Source organism: Xyrauchen texanus, unplaced genomic scaffold, assembly GCF_025860055.1.
Source record: "Xyrauchen texanus isolate HMW12.3.18 unplaced genomic scaffold, RBS_HiC_50CHRs HiC_scaffold_212, whole genome shotgun sequence".
Lineage (NCBI taxonomy): Eukaryota > Metazoa > Chordata > Actinopteri > Cypriniformes > Catostomidae > Xyrauchen > Xyrauchen texanus.
The window spans coordinates 31,269-50,000 of record NW_026266180.1 but is presented as its reverse complement, the minus strand read 5'-3'; the positions used below and the strand labels follow the sequence as shown (position 1 = coordinate 50,000).

General features: G+C 38.2%; 1 protein-coding gene across 1 annotated transcript in view; it reads left to right on the top strand.

The window, feature by feature from the left end:
• Positions 1-1,012: 1,012 nt before the first annotated feature.
• Positions 1,013-18,732, top strand: part of LOC127641876 (titin-like) — a gene marked incomplete at its 3' end in the record, with an annotated part of 48,601 nt that continues 30,881 nt past the window's right edge. The window contains exons 1-24 of the mRNA XM_052124689.1: positions 1,013-1,237; positions 1,356-1,594; positions 1,733-1,974; positions 2,373-2,537; positions 2,634-2,802; positions 2,890-4,586; positions 4,674-4,955; positions 5,066-5,332; positions 5,448-5,720; positions 5,830-6,093; positions 6,217-6,477; positions 6,674-6,934; positions 7,030-7,293; positions 7,389-7,649; positions 7,740-8,000; positions 12,514-12,774; positions 12,871-13,012; positions 13,113-13,281; positions 13,386-13,617; positions 13,871-14,155; positions 14,250-14,375; positions 14,475-14,663; positions 15,402-15,791; positions 18,560-18,607. Coding sequence (XP_051980649.1) covers positions 1,109-1,237; positions 1,356-1,594; positions 1,733-1,974; positions 2,373-2,537; positions 2,634-2,802; positions 2,890-4,586; positions 4,674-4,955; positions 5,066-5,332; positions 5,448-5,720; positions 5,830-6,093; positions 6,217-6,477; positions 6,674-6,934; positions 7,030-7,293; positions 7,389-7,649; positions 7,740-8,000; positions 12,514-12,774; positions 12,871-13,012; positions 13,113-13,281; positions 13,386-13,617; positions 13,871-14,155; positions 14,250-14,375; positions 14,475-14,663; positions 15,402-15,791; positions 18,560-18,607 — 6,877 coding nt within the window. The remainder of the gene's footprint in view (positions 1,238-1,355; positions 1,595-1,732; positions 1,975-2,372; positions 2,538-2,633; positions 2,803-2,889; positions 4,587-4,673; positions 4,956-5,065; positions 5,333-5,447; positions 5,721-5,829; positions 6,094-6,216; positions 6,478-6,673; positions 6,935-7,029; positions 7,294-7,388; positions 7,650-7,739; positions 8,001-12,513; positions 12,775-12,870; positions 13,013-13,112; positions 13,282-13,385; positions 13,618-13,870; positions 14,156-14,249; positions 14,376-14,474; positions 14,664-15,401; positions 15,792-18,559; positions 18,608-18,732) is intronic.

Below are 18,732 nucleotides of genomic sequence, written 5' to 3'. Positions count from 1 at the left end.
ACATTATGATTCAAGATTTTAGTAATTTTTGTATTGTGTTTTATATTATTTTTCAAAGAAATAGTTCAGTTAAAAATAATATTTATTTAATTAGTCGCCTAATGATGCTCCAAACCCGTATGAATTTCTTTCTTATGTGGAACAGAAAAGGTGATGTTTTAATAAATATCATAGCCTGTCTTTTCAATACAATAGCAGAAGACAGTGCCTCACTTTGAAAAAGCTTAAAAAATGACCGAAGTTATCAAAAAAGTAGTGTATGCGGCTCACGTGTAATATTACTAGTCTTCCGACAGACGTGAAGGTTTTTGTTGAAAAATTACTTACATTTTTGGTCATTTCTCACCAAAACTGTATGCCTTCAGAAGACTTGAATATGATGGAGCCACATAAGAAAGTCATTTGTGTTTGGAATTACATTAGAGTGAGTAAATTAGGATGGAATGTTCATTTTTGGGAAATAATTTTTTTGTTTTGCATACATAAATGCCTCAAAGAAATTCTGAGAAAGAATACGTACATTACTGGGCAAAAGTCTTAGGCACATAAGATGTTTCACAAAAGTATTTGTCTTAAGATGGTTATCTTCAGCTTTAGTGTGTCAATAGAAAATATAAATATTAGACTCCCAAACATTACTTTTGCAAATAGAAAAGATTAAAATAGAAGAACAGGGAGCTATGCAATAGATTGAAGAACTGTGGCGAATTCTCCAAGAAGCTTGGAACATCCTATCTGCCCATACAACCTAGAAAAACTGAGTCCAGGTATACCTAGGAGAATTGGTGCTGTTTTAAAGGCAAAGGTGGTCACACCGAATATTGATTTAGCTTTTTTATGTTTACTGGAACTTGTATGACATTTAGTGATAAATTAAAACTAGTTATGTAATTATTTTTGAAGACATCCTCACTATGCAACATTTTTCACAAGTGCCTAAAACTTTTTGCCCAGTACTGTATATTCAGGATTATTTAAAAATAATAACAAATAGCATTGTTTTCAGGAGTTTCAAATATCTGCAATCGAGCAAAGAATAATCCAAGAGATCGAAATACGCATCCTTAAAATAACATACCAAGAGCTGGTGATTGAGGATGGTGAAGAGATGGTCATGAGTATTGCTGAGCATGAGGCTGTTGGATCCTCATTTAGCACTCCAGTCAAAAGCTACAGAATTTTGGAAGGAATGGGTGTCACTTTCCATTGCAAGATGGAAGGACAACCATTACCAAAGGTAAGTGCTAATTCTATTGAAGGGCAGTTTTCTTACAGCAACATTTCTAGAGAAGAAGGTACAGTATATCATTACCTTTGTTGTGTGTTAAAGTAATTATATTATTTGTGTTAAATAGATTGCCTGGTATAAAGATGGCAAGCGCATTAGGCATGGAGGCCGATATCAGATGGAGGCTCTACAGGATGGTAGAGCCAGTCTGCGCCTTCCTGTGGTGCTGCCAGAAGATGAGGGAATCTATACTGCATTTTCCAGCAATATGAAGGGTAATGCTGTCAGTTCCGGAAAGCTCTATGTGGAGTCCACTTCAGCTGCACAGCCTTACTACCCTCAAGCCGAAGCAGTGAGGAGAGTCCAGTGAGTGTCACTTTGCCTAACTAACCTTAACTTCTGAGCTTTACTTTATCTCTGGATTGACTGTTCTGTGACCAGGATCCTATTATTTAGGAATACAGTACATGCTAAGTAAACATGTTACATTTGTAATGTTTTTAGGTCTACATCTCCAATGTCTGCACGATCAATTAGCTACTCCCCTGGACGTTCTCCTGGACGGTCTGTTAGCCGCTCTCCTGCTCGTAGGCTTGATGACACGGATGAGACCCAACTGGAGAGGCTGTATAAGCCTGTATTTGTACAGAAGCCATCATCCTTCAGGTGTTTTGAAGGACAGACTGCAAGGTTTGATCTGAAAGTAGTTGGAAGACCCATGCCTGACACCTACTGGTTCCACATTGGTAAGTGGTTTTCAGTGTTAAAGGGATAGTTAACCCAAAAATGAAAATTCTGTCATTTACTCACTTTGAAGTTACTCACTTTATTCCTTTCCTCTGTGGAACACAATAAGATATGTTTGGCAGAATGTTATCCCCAGTCACCATGCAATGAAAGTGAATGGTGACTAAAGGTTAATATTCTGCCTGACATCTCATTTTGTTTTCCATGGAGGAAAGGCATATGTGTTTTAGAGCATGATTATGGTGAGTAAATGAACTATCCCTTTAATTGCTAAATTGTGTGTTCTTTTCAGCTTTGTTGTAAGTAACTTTATTTCTTGCTTGCATGTGTGTAGAAAAAGATGATGGAAACTGAATATGTCATTGTTTTTTTTTCTTGATTATTATCTTTACCAAAGGGCAACAAGTGGTCAATGACTACACCCACAAGATTGTGGTAAAGGAGGATGGAACTCAGTCAATGATTGTGGTTCCTGCTATGCCTCAGGATTCTGGAGAGTGGAGCGTAGTTGCTCAGAACAGAGCAGGAAAGGCTATTGTTTCTATGACTCTCACAGTTGAAGGTACATCATTTTATTGTTCTGAAAAAATGTTAAGCTCTAGACTTGTGACACATTGTAAAATAATAAAACAAAAAAACCTTGTCTTATCTGTTACAGCGAAGGAAAATTTGGTCCGACCTCAGTTTATAGAAAAGCTAAAGAACATTAGTGTTAAGCAGGGAAGTTTAGTTGAGTTGGCAGTGAAAGCCATTGGAAACCCCCTTCCTGATATTGTCTGGCTAAAAAACAGTGATATAATATCTCCTCATAAATACCCTCACGTCAAGTAAGTGATTTGCCTCTCAAATTAAACATTTTGTTGAATTATGGCTTGCTTTTTTGTCATTTATCTATGATGAAATTCTTATTTCAGAATTGAGGGTACCAAGGGAGAAGCACATTTCAAGATTCCACAGACCTCTGGCTCTGACAGTGCTTGGTACACAGCCACAGCCATAAACAAAGCTGGCAGAGATACCACCCGCTGCAGAGTCAATGTGGAGGTAGAGTACACTGAGCCCGAACCAGAAAGAAGACTCATCATTCCCAAAGGGACATATAAGGCTAAGGAAATTGCTGCACCAGAGATTGAACCTCTGCATCTTCGCTATGGCCAGGAACAATGGGAAGAAGGTGACCTCTATGACAAGGAAAAGCAACAGAAGCCACACTTCAAAAAGAAGCTTACTTCAGTCAGGATGAAGCGATTTGGTCCTGTGCACTTTGATTGCAGACTCACCCCTATCGGTGACCCAACCATGATTGTTGAGTGGCTGCATGATGGCAAGCCACTAGAAGCTGCTAACAGGCTGCGCATGATCAATGAGTTTGGCTATTGCAGTCTTGATTATGAAGTTGCTTATTCCAGAGATAGTGGTGTTGTTACTTGCAGAGCCACTAACAAGTTTGGTGTTGACCAGACTTCTGCAACATTGATTGTGAAGGACGAGAAGAGTCTGGTAGAGGAAAGTCAGTTGCCAGAGGGAAGGAAAGTACAGAGAATAGATGAAATGGAGCGAATTGCTCATGAGGGTGCACCTGCAGGAGTTACTGGGGACGACATGAGTGAGAAGACCAAACCAGAGATAGTCCTGCTCCCAGAACCCATACGAGTATTTGAGGCGGAAACAGCCAAATATCGCTGCAGAGTGACTGGTTACCCAACTCCCAAGGTCAACTGGTACCTCAATGGACAGCTAATTCGGAAGAGCAAAAGATTCAGACTGCAATATGATGGCATTCACTACCTGGAAATCACTGACTGTAAGTCCTATGATTCTGGAGATGTCAGAGTATTGGCTGAGAACCCAGAGGGTACAGCCGAGCACACTGTAAAGTTTGAAGTCCAACAAAAAGAAGACTTCAGGTCAATCTTGCGCCGTGCTCCTGAGACAAAGGCTCCAGAGGTGCCTGCCGCTGAACCTGGCCGGGTATCTTTTGATGTTGTAAAGGTGGATAAACCTTCAGACACTTTACAAACAAAAGAGGTTGTTAGACTGAGGAAGGCGGAGAGAGTTGTTCATGAAAAATCTACAGAAGAGACAGAAGAGCTGCGAAGCAAATTTAAACGCAGGACTGAAGAGGGCTATTATGAAGCCATATCCTCTGTTGAGTTGAAGTCTCGTAGGAAGGACGAATCATATGAAGGCATGTTAAAGAAGAGAAAAGAAGAGCTTCAGCATTGGACCAAAGAGGTAACTGAGGCTGAAAAGAAGAAAGAGGAGGAAGAACGCAAACTTACCATTCCTACAATTAGACCTGATAAAGTAGCCCTCTCTCCTAGCATGGAGGCTCCAAAGATCTTGGAAAGAATTCAGAGCCAGACAGTTTCACAGTCTGATGAAGTTCACTTCCGTTGTAGGGTTGTTGGTAAACCGGATCCAGAGTGCCAGTGGTTCAAAAACGGAATTTTACTTGAGAAGTCAGACCGTGTTTATTGGTACTGGCCTGAGGATAATGTCTGTGAATTAGTGATCAGAGATGTCTCGGCTGAGGACTCTGCCAGTATTATGTTCAAAGCCATTAACATTGCTGGCGAGGCCTCGAGCCATGCCTTTTTGTTGGTGCAAGGTATGTAATGTGTGTTTCTCTAGTGATCATTGTTCATATAATTTCTCAGTGAAGTTATCTAATAAATGCTCTGTGGGTTTTTTGCAGGCAAGCAAGTTGTATCTTTTAGCCAAATCCTGGAGGATGCCTATGCAAAAGAGAAAGACACAATGGTGACCTTTGAGTGTGAGACAAATGAGCCATTTGTCAAGGTCAAATGGATGAAGAACAATGCAGAAATTTTCTCTGGAGACAAATACAGAATGCACTCTGACAGAAAGGTGCACTTCCTCTCTGTGCTGACAATCAATATGCAAGATATTGCAGAGTACACTTGTGCTGTTGTTGACGATGACCACATAAGAACTACTGCCAAACTTCATGTTGAAGGTAAGCATAAACTCGTTATGTTTTTTATTTCAATTGTTGCTCTTTTTATTTCATGTTTTATAGTCACATTTGAGGTTTTGGTCAGATGTAATATTTTATCTGTTATACAGGTGCGCTACTGGAAATTGTGAAAAATCTGGAAAGCGTCGAAGTGCCTGAGACATACTCTGGAGAATTTGAGTGTGAACTGTCCCGTGAGGATGCTGAAGGCACCTGGTACTTTGAGAACAAAGAAATTACCCCAACCCTTAAATATGGTGTGTCCTCTCGCCGTGGCAGACACTCCCTTTCTGTAAAAGATGTCCGGAAGGAGGACCAGGGCAAATACACTTTCAAAGTGGGTGATCTGAAGACAAGTGCCACACTGAAGATGAAACGTGAGTAGAATATGAATTTAATCTTTAATTTTACTCAATTTAATAATCTTTCCAGTAAAATAGCTTTTGGTTAAAGGTCTTGTTTAAATAATGATCTCCTTTCTTCTCGTTTCAGTGCGCCCTGTAACTCTGATGCAGGGACTCTCTGATCTGACTGTTTGTGAGGGTGATATAGCCCAATTGGAGGTGCGATTCTCTCAAGAAAATGTAGAGGGAACGTGGATGAAAAATGGTCAGCCTATCTCTGCCACTGACAGAGTTCACATTGTCATTGACAAATTTGTCCACAAACTTCTGGTGGAAAATGTCAACAGGGATGATCCAGGAATGTACTCTTTTGTTGTTCCGGTTCAGAACATTTCTACAACTGGAAAACTGACTGTTCAAAGTAAGTTAGTTTTTGATGGTGATGCATAATTAAAAGCTGAATTACTGTACCAATATTGCAGATACAGTTATTGCAGAAAGTAATATTTTTCTGTTTTTTATTTTCATAGCAATTGAAATCGTAACTCCTCTAAAGGATGTCCATTCCATTGAGGGTACAAAGGCGGTGCTAGAAGCTAAAATCTCTGCCCCTGATGTTGCTTCTGTGAAATGGTACCAAAATGACAAGCTTCTCGTGGCTAGTGAGAGAATCCAAATGGTTGCCAAAGGGTCCAAACAGAGACTGGTTTTGAACAGGATCTTTGCTTCTGATGAAGGACAGTACAAGATGGTTGTTGGCAGAGTGGAATCAACTTGTAAACTGTCTGTTGAGAGTAAGTAGAAAAAATACCCATATGATTTTTTGATAACAGTAATGCTTTTTTCTTTGGGTTTGCTTACAGATACTGTATATGTCACGGGTTCCCTTTGTTAACAAACATATTTTTGTCTTGCAGAGGTCACAATCATCAAGCACATGGAGGATTGTGTGTGCACTGAAACTCAGAATGTCACCTTTGAAGTAGAACTCTCCCACAGTGGAATAGATGCTTACTGGACCTTCAAGAATCAGCCTCTGAAGGCCGGAGCAAAATACAAAATTGAATCCAAAGGGAAGCGCTGTAGCCTCACCATAATCAATGCCATGAAGGATGAAGAAGGCCAGTATGCATTTGCAGCGGGTGAAAAGACATCCAGTGCAAAACTTACTGTGTCAGGTATGATATTTGTTTTTTTTCAAATCTGACAAAGCTTGTTTACTTGTCTTAGAATGTTTAAGCTGGTTTCCCAGTCTAATAGGCTGAGAAGTGCCCAAAACCCCTCCTTGAACTGGTTTATGCATTTTTTTTGGGTGGGGCTTTTAACATGCAAAATACACAGACCATTGATACGGTTATGTTTTTCTTCCACTAGGTGGTGCTATAAACAGGCCACTTTGTGATGTGACTGTGGCAGAATCCCAAACTGCTATGCTGGAGTGTGAGGTTGCCAGTCCCAACTCTGAGGGAAAGTGGCTTAAAGATGGCCACCGTGTTGACTTTAGCGACAATGTCAGGAGTGAAGATATTGGTGTGGTCCGCCGACTTGTCTTTGTTATTTCAAGACCACAAGATATTGGAGAGTACACTTACCAAGTGGCAAACTCCAAGACATCTGCCAACCTAAGGGTCGAAGGTACGTTTACATAATTTTTAAATGGATTAAATTTATTTTCTGTATTGAAAATCTTTTTCACTACATATAACTAATTATAAATGTATCTTCTATAGCTGTAAAGATCAAGAAGACATTGAAGAACCAAACAGTCACCGAAACACAAGAGGCATCATTTAGTCTTGAACTCACCCATTTAGATGTGAAAGGATCCCAGTGGATCAAGAATGGAATAGAAATTCTTCCCGGTGATAAATATGAGATAAAAGTAGAAGGCATGGTTCACACTCTAAAGATCAAGAATTGCAACTCTCAAGATGAATCAGTCTATGGATTCAAACTTGGAAAACTCTCTGCTAATGCCAGACTGAATGTTGAAAGTAAGTTAATTGTTTGGCTGAAATAAAGTTGCTCTGGAAACCCCAAAAATAAATAAATAATAAAGATCCTAACTTGCATTTTATTTTTCTTGCAGCTGTTAAGATTGTGAAAAAGCCAAAAGATGTGACCTCCCTGCTGAATGGAACTGCTTCTTTTGAACTGAGTTTGTCCCATGATGACATACCGGTTACATGGATGTTCAAAAACCAAGCACTAAAACCTAGTGCCAATATTCAAATAATGTCAGAAAGGAAAGCGCATAAGTTGGCCATTCAGAATGTTGAAGAAAGCAATGCTGGAGAGTACACGGCTGTAGTTGGACATTTGCAGTGCAGTGCATATTTACATGTTGAATGTAAGTACAAATTTAGAGATGTCACAAACGTATAGCTAATCAAATTGATGTCTAATACACATAACTAATTTCATGCAATGGTTTTTCCAGCTTTGAGAGTCATAAAACCCCTGAAGAACATTGAGGTTCCAGAGACCCATGTGGCCACATTTGAGTGTGAGGTTTCACATTTCAATGTTCCTTCCACCTGGCTGAAAAACGGAGTTGAGATTGAGATGAGCGAGAAGTTCAGGATTGTGGTGCAGGGTAAACTGCATCAGCTGAAGATCATGAACACAAGTAGAACCGACTCTGCAGAATACACATTTGTGTGTGGAAATGACAGAGTATCTGCCACACTAACAGTTAGCCGTAAGTTCTTTTTTGTAGTTGTTATTTTCACCAAATTGTTTACTACAAATAATATTTAAAGACCACAGGAAATGTTAGTTCATGTATTAGCTTTGAAGCCCCCTAAAAGCTAGTGTAATGGGGAAGGGGAATAAGGTAAATGAGGAATAAGGAAGCCACCCAACTGGCCCAAGGACGGTATCCAATGGCGTGGCTGAAGGTCTCCTGCGTGTTCGGTCTTATCATGCACATTCAGTTTAAGTTATTTCATTCCAATTATACTACTATATTATTCGTTTTATTTTCCTTGTTTATTTTATCTGACTCCAATGATAAAAGTTTCTAAGGATATATTAATGTTCTAATCTTAGTTGTTATTATTAAATTTGATTTAACATTTAATCATAGAGTTAAATACTATTTTATATTTGACTTAATTCGTATTCCTGTCACTTAGAGTCTCGCACCGGCCTTGCACATGGGGGCAGATGTGGGTGAGAACTGCGTTTTATGGTCCTTGCTCAGTAGGGTGTGTTTTGTCATGGGGAGATGTTCTTCTGAGTTTTTATGACTTGTTTTTCGCAGAGTAGCATAGTCATCTCAGTGCTTGCAGCCTTACAGTTTCCTCCGCTTGGCTCCCGGGGACAATGCCAGAAGAGTCCCTGTGGGGTCATTGTGTCTTAATTTTTATTTTGATCTCAGTCGCTTAAGTGTGTGTAGTTACGACAGGCTAAGAGCCAGTGTCGCGTTTGTTGATGTTCGCAAGGATCTGATGAGGCACCTGTGCCTGGATGAGGTGATATTCTGTCTACAAGATGATCTTGCTGCCAAGTCCATTGTGTCTGCCACAGCTTGTGCGCTGTGCTCGTAGCCAGTGGTATCCTTCTTAGGATGTTGATCTGACCCTTAGAAAAGTCTTGTGTTACCTCCAAGCAAAAGGAGTGTTTGGCAGGACAGGTCATTCCTCCATAAGTGAAGGGATTCATCTGAGTGACGACACACCTCTGAGTATGTGACACCTGACTGCATCAGAATGGCCTGAATGACTGAACATTTTTGAGCTCAGTGTCATTGGGAGAAAAAGGTTGTAAGGTGTTACATGTACAAACAACATAGTTATGTGTTTCATGACAACACGTGCGACTGGTAAACAATGTCTCAGTACCCTTCAAGGTCATGTATCCAGTAAGGTAATCCGATCTGATCTTTCATTACCATGCCAATAGGGCATATGGTAGTGAAATTAGGAAAATCTTGATCTTGAAGGATAAAGGAAAAATGGCAAAGAATCCAAGACAATCAGAAAAAGAATCACCAGTATACATGTTAACAGTAGATACTTGGTCTGAATAAATTAAATGAAATATACCACAAAGTCAGTATAACTAGTATCTTCACCAGTGGTATGCGTCATTTAGCATATAGTAATAATAATAATTCTATGATTGTAGAATCACAGTTATAGACATATATAATAATCACAGTGCTAATTAATTTAGTTATTATCCAATGTGAGTGATTTGCTGTGTATTTTCAAAATGTGTAGTGGATCGATAGAAGTGTCAGCATTTCACAACGTCCATCTTCTTATGTTTACATTGTTATTAGTGATGTGTTGAAAACCAGGGGCCCTCTGGTTCGCAACCATTCCAACAACAATCAATTGGTTCGATTTATATGTAGGTGGAAATGTTGAAATTTGGGTGGCAAGTTTGCTTGCAATTAGTTATTAAATCATTGATGTGTGACTGTAGCCGTGCACATGTCCCATGTACATTACAGTATTTCAAATAAGTTGTTGGGAAGTTGTAAATAGTGACTGGAATGTAGGTAATTATCATTGTTCCATGATGTGTTGTGATATAAGGGTGTGCTCTATATGTTTAGGAGATGGGTGGAACCTGTTCTAGAGCAATTAGTGTTGCATAATTTTGGCTTTGGTGCTAAACCGGGAGGTGAATGGCCCCTTTAGAATTGTCCAGCATTGCCAAATTTTTGTCCTGGCTTGAAGCAGGGGGATCAGAAACCTTTTTGCATCTGTTCCTCTCTATATTGCAACCTGAAATGTGAACAACCACAGAGAGAGAAAACAGTTCATGTTGAACCTTTAATTAATTTGCATTTAGACATGTGGTACTTTATTTTCCTCTGATGGTCAAAGCCAAACTGTTACAGAAAGCTTTTAGTATCATACTGTATGTTTTGTGCCATCTGGGGAATAAGCATTTTGCTTTACAAAAACATGTACCATTTATAATGTCTAATGCGAATGTAATTTCAGAGATCAAATTAGGCTGAGCATCTTTGGTGAGATCTGAATTACTGCTGATATTTTAGTGCAGTTTTGAAGTGTGTAGCACCTTATGCTACAGTTCATCTCATTTGGTGATGTTTTTTCTGCTTAACATTTTTTAAAGGTGCTATTCACACGTTTGATCATCTATGATCTATGATCTCTGTGGTCTTTGAGGGCTTTGAAAGTTCTACCTGATGTTTAGCATATTACACACACATTTAAATTGTCTACACAGTAGAATGTTCCCCTGATCAGATATAATTTAAATTGGTGCTTCTCAACGAGAAATGATTTGGTTCATTATCACGTGCCACTGATAATGTGAATATATAACAGATAAGCGGACCAATGAAATTAAATCGCAATATTTTTTCAGGGCCGGTAAAGTTGTTCTGTTGGCAGTGTCATTACAAAAATACATGTCTAGTATACATCTGCAATGCCATGCATAACCTTTCCCCGTCTGTGGCCATGCTTGGCCATTCTAATATAATGCATATTATAATGTGATTATAATACAATTATACTATATTATAAATAGTATACATTTAAATAATTGTATTAATGGTGCCTGGAGGTTTTCTGGAATTAGATATTTGTCATCTCGCTGCTCTTTTGAGAATACATGCCTTTGATTTGGCTCTTGTATCAGATGCATGAACATGTGCATTGTGTGTAGAATACACGTCAGGCTGAAAGTCTTTGATGGACATGCTGCTATAAACACCCAAAGACTGCAGGTACATATTTACATGGGTCAAATTTCTGCTTAAGATGCAGCGCTTTTGCGATTACAATATGAAATTTAATGCAATTCAAAAGAGTTAAGATGTCACTAGATATATTCTCATGCGAATCTATTTGAATATGAAAAGGGGGCTGGGCAGAGTCAGAGGTGATGCAAGGCGCAAAAAGTGCTCTTAAATTTTAAAGGCCTATTGATGTTCTTCAGTCTTTTAAAGTTACTGAAGGTTAATGCTAATTGTGTAAAATTACTGGTAGTCACATGGAATTTTGTACTCCGTATGGTTTAACTGCAGCTATATGGTAAAAAGCACAGTGTGTTATATCAGAGATATCCGACATAGTAACATATTCAGCTTGAAACTGATGAACAATTTCAACATTTGTTTTTTGTTTCTCATCACATCACCCTGTTTTGCCCAGCCTTGCTTTTCATATGCTATTTTTAATTTGTTTACAGTTGCTACCCGCTCATTCTCTTGAAATATTGCAAGGTCGTTGTAGCAAAGTAAATAAACAATAGCGACGGTGTTCATTGATTTTAGAATTAAAGTTCCAGTTGCAATCCTCCCTTGAATACCTGAATACAATTTTGGATGATGTTATCTCCGTTTAAGTTTGATCTCTCGTCACTTGGGTGAACAGAGATCATAAGCCGCTATCATTTCCATGATACACATATGGTTTTGTCTAATATCTTTAGCCCAACCTGATTTTTTTCGGTCTCCAGTATAACAGTCGGTATTCCGACCCGTTCTACAAAATGTGTCTATATGGGGTGCGTCTGTGCTTTCCCTCAACACTTCTAATAGGCAAAAAGAATGGACTTGCCACAGTAGCTGGAGACAGGAAAGGAGAAGCTCAAACCTCATGTCCTGTTGTTGAATGGAACTGATGGTCACGCTGAAAAGACGTCACTTGTTCGCTGCAGATCACGGAGGCTGGTCACACTCCTATCAGTCTGGAGTGGAACCCTTTGAATAGAATAGATTGCCCTTCGAAGATCTCTGCGTTGTTCTGTCTATTCTGAGCACTGAACCAAAACAGTTATTAATTTGCACTTTACAAATTTATTCCATTATTATTTTTATCTGACTTCAATTTAAGTTGACCTCTAATTTAGATTAAAGCTCTAATTACTTTCTGATCATTCTTTTAATTTGGTCTTTTTAAGTTAGTGATTACTTTGAATCCTCTTCTATTCATTGTCCATTTTAACTTTAATTTAATTTTAGTCTTTAAATGACTTTTCCCCAACTTTTAGGATTTAAAATATAAGTTACAGAAATTCAAATCAAAGCCAATTTCACAAATAATCAGATAAAACAAACATTCCTAAAATAAGAATCAAGAGACATACCTGACAAAAAAACATGCAGTGGCATAGCATGGGAGATCTGGAGAGAAAACTGCACTCGTCAAGCAATTTCATGGGGCCTTTAGCAGAACAAAACAAAATTCAGTCAATTCATGTTTTATCCCTCTCTCTCTCAGCTGTTCTCATCACATCTATGCTGAAAGACCTGAATGCACAAGAAAAGGACACCATCACATTTGAAGTGACTCTCAACTATGAAGGAATCACCTACAAATGGCTGAAGAATGGAGTGGAAATTCGATCCAGTGATAGATGCCAAACTCGCACCAAACAGTTCACTCACTCGCTCACAATCCGGAATGTTCACTTTGGGGATGTTGGAGAGTACAAATTTGTGGCTGGATCTGCTGAAACCTCAGCAAAACTGTTTGTTGAAGGTAATATTCGTTGCATTATTAAATTACTCTTATTCTTTATATTTTGTGTGTTCTTTTCATTCTGATCAAGTCATATTCTCCTCTGATCAATTTAAGCTCGTGTCATTGAGTTCACCAAGCACATCAAAGACATTAAAGTTACTGAGAAGAAGAAGGCTATTTTTGAATGTGAAGTCTCTGAGCCCAATGTCATGGTAACATGGATGAAAGATGGTCAGGAACTTGAAATGTCTGAAAGGTACTGCAGATATCTATTGGTTTTCCCTATCTATACCCAGTTTTGCTCTTTTACATTTGAAGTTCAGTGTCCTGATGGATATATCATCTCCATCCCTTAGGTTCAAAGTCACCACAGAAAGACATGTGCAACGTCTGATGATCCAAACAGTGCGCATGTCTGATGCTGGTGAATACTCTGTGGTTGCTGGCTCTTGCGTATCTAAGGCCTACCTCACAGTTGAGGGCAAGGATGTGCGTATCAGCGAACCTGCAGAGAAAGAAATCACTGTAAGTACCAAGTTGCCTTTGAGACGTATATCACTTTATTATTCAAATATTGACAAACGATGATCATTCCATAAAAAATGAGTCCATTCACCTCTGTAATCTAGGTGCTTGAGAGACAACGAGCTACATTTGAATTTGAAGTCAACGAGGATGACATTGAGGGTCGCTGGCTAAGAAATGGAGTTGAGATCCAGTTCTCTGTAGATCAGCGTTTCAACTATGTGACTATTAGAAAAATCCATCGCTTGACAATCACAGAAACCTACAGAAGTGATGCAGGAGAGTACACGTTCATTGCTGGAAAGAACAGGAGTATGGTGACCCTACATGTCAACAGTGAGTGTCATCTTAAAGCTTTTTGACTTAGATGTTTATGCAGTGAGATGTTATATCAATATTTATAAAACAAAGAAAAAAATCAAAGATCCTGTTTAACAGATAACAACATCATGTTAAGTTTCTCCTGTGAAATATCAGTGATGGTGTCTTTTATGAGGCTTTTATGAACATTATATATAAAATAAAATGTGTCTCTGTACAGTGATGTTGAATATTTTGTATTATTATACAATATTATTGCTATGTTCAGTCCCTGAGCCTCCCCAGATCGTCAGGCACATGCAGCCTCTGTCTGTTGAGGCTGGCAAACCTGCACGCTTCTCTGTGGAAGTGACAGGAATTCCTCAGCCCCAGGTGTCATGGTATAAGAACTCTCAGGCCCTTTCTTCTGGCTTCAAGTGTAAATTCCTCAGGGAGGGAAATGAGCACACCTTGCTGCTCATTGAGGTCTTTCCAGAGGATGCAGCTCAGTACAACTGTGAAGCAAAGAATGACTATGGAGTAGCCACAAGCTCTGCTGCACTTACTGTGGAAGGTAAAGTATACCAAATTAAAAATACCAAATTCACATATTTACATAGACCTGCCTCCCTCTTACAGCATGAAATATTATGCCTATTAATTCTCAGTTCCAGAAGTTGTTTCCCCTGATACTGGAGCACCACTATCACCACCTGTGGTAATATCACCCATACGTAACACTTCTGCCAACGAAGGAGAATCTGCCAGATTCCAGTGCCGTGTCTCAGGGGAAGGTAAAGCCAATAACCATATGTTGGCATGCACAATCAAATAAATATATATGAATGCCGTAATTGATGATCTGCTTATTCCTCTGATTTACTAATATTTAGATCTGACGATTACTTGGTATTGCAAAGACAAGGAGATCAAACAGTCTGAAATATTCAGAGTGTCTCAGTTTGATGAGAACTGTCAGCTGGAGATTGCCAGAGTTTATCCTGAGGATGAGGGCGAGTACACATGTGTTGCTCGGAACTCTGCAGGAATGGTCTCTTGCTCTGCTACATTGAAACTGGATGGTGAGTTGAAGTTTCTTACCAACATAAAATTGGTGATAAAGCTGAAGTTTGTTACTTTTCAGTGTTAAAATATTTTCTACTATCTCAGCTTAACATGCAGAGACAGGTACATTTTCTTAAAGAATGTAAACTTTGTTTATTTTTTGCAATTCCGTTCGGTGGCGCTAGTGAAACATAAAGTACACACTTCAGCTTTAACCAGCTAGTAAGGGTATACAATACTTCTTTGAAAATTATAGGTGCACTCAGTTCTTTTATTTGCTAATTATTAAACATTTAAACAGTTTAGAAATAGTAATAGTATATTTGAAAAATATATTTAAAATGATGTACCAGTACACTCATGAGACGAAGACTCAAGTCATATTTGATTCTACATATGGTGCTAGGTCCACATTCACAAGCCCCAGAATGTTAATATCATAGGACCAGCTGAATATTACATACTTTATCTCAATAATCACCTATAATTTGTTGCTCTCATAAAGTAAATGGCTGCGAAAAGCTAATTTTTAGAATGACAATGTGTGAATGCTGCATCTACGCCACTATGTGTCAACACAACATAACCACAAATTTTGCTGAGTGCACCTTTTATTAGTAATGCTGTTGTCTGTGGTTTGGCTGTAAAATATAAAACAATTGTGACAAAAATGAAAAATAATTAATCAAGAAAAATAATTAACTTGTGTGCACTATATAGATAGTAGTTGAGGACAAATCAATACTTCCTTTCAGGAGAAACACAATTTGCAGACTATACATCCAAGTCTCAGTCGCAAGCCACGTCCAGTCTCTTCAAAAGCATTAAGTCTGTACAGAAGGAACCCATTGGCCAAAGACCTACTTTTATTCAACCAATTGCGAGCTGTGTGGTGGTTCACGGGGAAGTGGCCAGATTCCATGCTTGTGTCTCTGGCATGCCCAAACCAGAGATCAGTTGGTTCCATGACCAGCAGTCTATAAAGCCTACAAAAAATGTTGTCTTTCATTTTGATGAGATGACAAACACTGCTACGCTAATCATAGTTGATACTTTCTCTGAGCATGCTGGGCAGTACATTTGCAAAGCAGTCAATATCGTTGGAGAGGCAGTATGTTCAGCCAGCCTTGCTGTAACCGAAGAAGGTAATTGAGATCAAAGCAGCATATGATTTTTAAATTAAGAGAGCACAATTAATATATGAGTAATGAGTCACATCATTTTCTTTCTAAGTCTCTCAAAGAACCTCTTAGTGAATTCCCTGATTTCCTCCACTAACTTCACTTTATGAAACCTTTTAGTTGAAGAGAAATTCACCAGCTGTGAAGTGTGATTGAGCCTGCTCAAGTTTAAACCCATTCTGCTATTTTTGGTTTTGCATCACATCCTCTAATGAAAGCCACCTCTGCTCTTTATTGTATTTACAATCGTTTTTCAAATATAATTATACTCTTTATGGTATTCAGATCTTGCAGTTAAATAAACCTTGATACTGAGAGCTTGTGAAGCTCTCTGCAATCTTGTATGAACAGATTATGAGTGCAAATTAATTCTTGTGGGCAATGACGTGCACAGTACGGGGGCAGCAGGCGTGCATTCCCCTAACCCTTTCGTTCACAAATCTAAAGGTGCCCTTTTTGTTGTTTAGAAAACAAAAATATTTAAAAATTGTTAAATAAAATAAAATAAAAATCTTGTCATAATCTCACAATAACAGAAATAATATGTTATGAGATTTCTTTGCAAATTGTGGGCATATTAAAGAAAATTAAGTGGAGGTGCCTTTAAGAGCACTTGCTACAGCAGGTCAGGGGTGTATTCCAATTTTGGTTTTGTTGAAACTAATAAGCCATTAGACTAATCACTTTTAGAAAAATATCATTAGGCTACCACAGTACCGCAGCTACCTATATACATATTACGCAGTCTGCGTAGGGCACCTACTCCCTAGTGGGGCACCATCATACCCTAAGGAGGACCAGAAACTCCACCGGCTGCCCTTAATTGCATGTTATACATTGTTCAAGGACCCTGTAGCATCCACGGAACACAGTCGATCGCCTCACACTTGCACCTTCACATCACGACTTCAAACCATACCAAGGGTAATGCCATGGTACTGAATAATTGATCATGTTCATATTTTATGATACTGTCATGGTACTCCAAGGTATTTTAAAAATACCATGGTTTTACTATGACACATGTCAAAAACATGGGGTTATCACAGACCATGTCTGAAAATAAATAAATAAGCAAGTGTATTACCATGGTACTTTTTGTGAGAAATATAACAGAATAGGCTATTATTTGTGATAAAGGAAAAAACGGTTAAATACTCAAAAAGCAAAGAAATTAGTTAAGTATTTATAATTTCTACTCATTAAAAAAAAATGTGTGCCCTTTTTTATCCTTCCACCCCTCTCCCTGCTAAGGCCTGTGCACGTCACTGCTTGTGGGCATACTTAGACTGTGCATGTGAACATTCAGTGAATCTCCAACATGATGATATTCAGCCATGCAATAATCTTTTATGAGAGTTATTCAGTGGCATAAGCTTAATTAGTTGTGAGAGGCACTTGTCCATGTTTGCGGTCAATATTTTTCCGATATTCTGTTTACTGGAAAGTTTCTTTTGAAGAGACATACAATATACCTACAGATTAATCTAGGTCATCCAAATAAAGGACACAGTTTGTGCACCTCTCAAATATTTATTGATAAAGTTTCATTATGGAGAGATAGTTTGTTTTGAACCATTGTCAGCACAAAGGTTACTAAATTCTCTAAGAATAAGTGAACAACATGGAGTGATTTTGTCTATCTCTGGTGGTGGAGGAGAGTTCCCCGTTCACTGTGTAAAGCACTTTGAGTGTTGTGTCAGAAAAGCTCTATATAAATGTAACATTCATTCATCATTCATATTGTCCAGACAGTAGGCAAGCTATATTAAAGCTTTATAGTTAGAAGTGAACAAATATATCTGTCAGCACAGGTTATAGTGGATATCTATTTTACAATAATAACTTTTTTCCACCTTACTTCCTTTCATATTATTTCTCAACACATCTTAATAGTTTAACATACAATTCTTCCTCAATTCCTGAATCCTATACTTGAAATGGAAGCAAAGCCACTAGCAGACTGTTTTCCCTCTGGGTGGTTTAAAAACAAGACAGAGGATAAGAATAAAAAAAGTACACCTACATAAAGCAGTGCTCACACCAGTCGTTGAGCACACTAAATTATTTTGGACATCGCAACGGACCAGGATAAGTCACAAGCAAGGGCTTCTCGTTTTAGTAAATAATAAATTACAAATAACAAAATATATTCAAATTTCATTATATTCCAAATAAAAATATGTTTTCTTTTAATTGAGCCAAAAGGTCAATGTGTGACGTTTCAATGGTCTGTTGGTCACACGTCTTCTTGTCATCCATATTCACAGGTCAGAGTTCGCCAAACTTGAACTTTTTTCTTCAGCATAGTGCAGAATTTCTTCGTATGATCTTGCATTACCGGTCTCCCACATTCTAATGCATTAAAATGGGATTGAAAGGAGCACGAAGTGTAGTCAGACCACCTCTTAAACTTGAAAATTGTAGGCTCTCTGCAAGAGGACACTTGGTCATACAAATTAGTTATTAATGCTTCTAGTGAAGTTTTATCATGCAATTCTTGGTGTCAGGCTGGCAAATGCATGCTCCTCAAAACTCCCATGTTTTACGTTTTATTAACATTTGTATGTTTTTGTCACATACATATACAATGAATATTTATCTTTACTGGATTATTTATTCAATTAATAATTTGTCCTAGATTGTCATATGTTGATACTTAGACTTAAAGCTGGCATATCTAGTTAATTCCTTATAACTCAAGTTTGCACACATATTACTCTATTTTACAGTTACAAAAGTACAAGAGGAAATTGAAGCAAAAATTGAAGAAGTCAAAGGTAGGATCAGTTTACAGTTCCTCTTTTTTAATAATGATGTTTCTTTATAAACTATTGAATTTAACATTTTAAACATATTGTTAGGTAATGACTGGTTGTACAAACTGCATGCAAGCAGACACTCT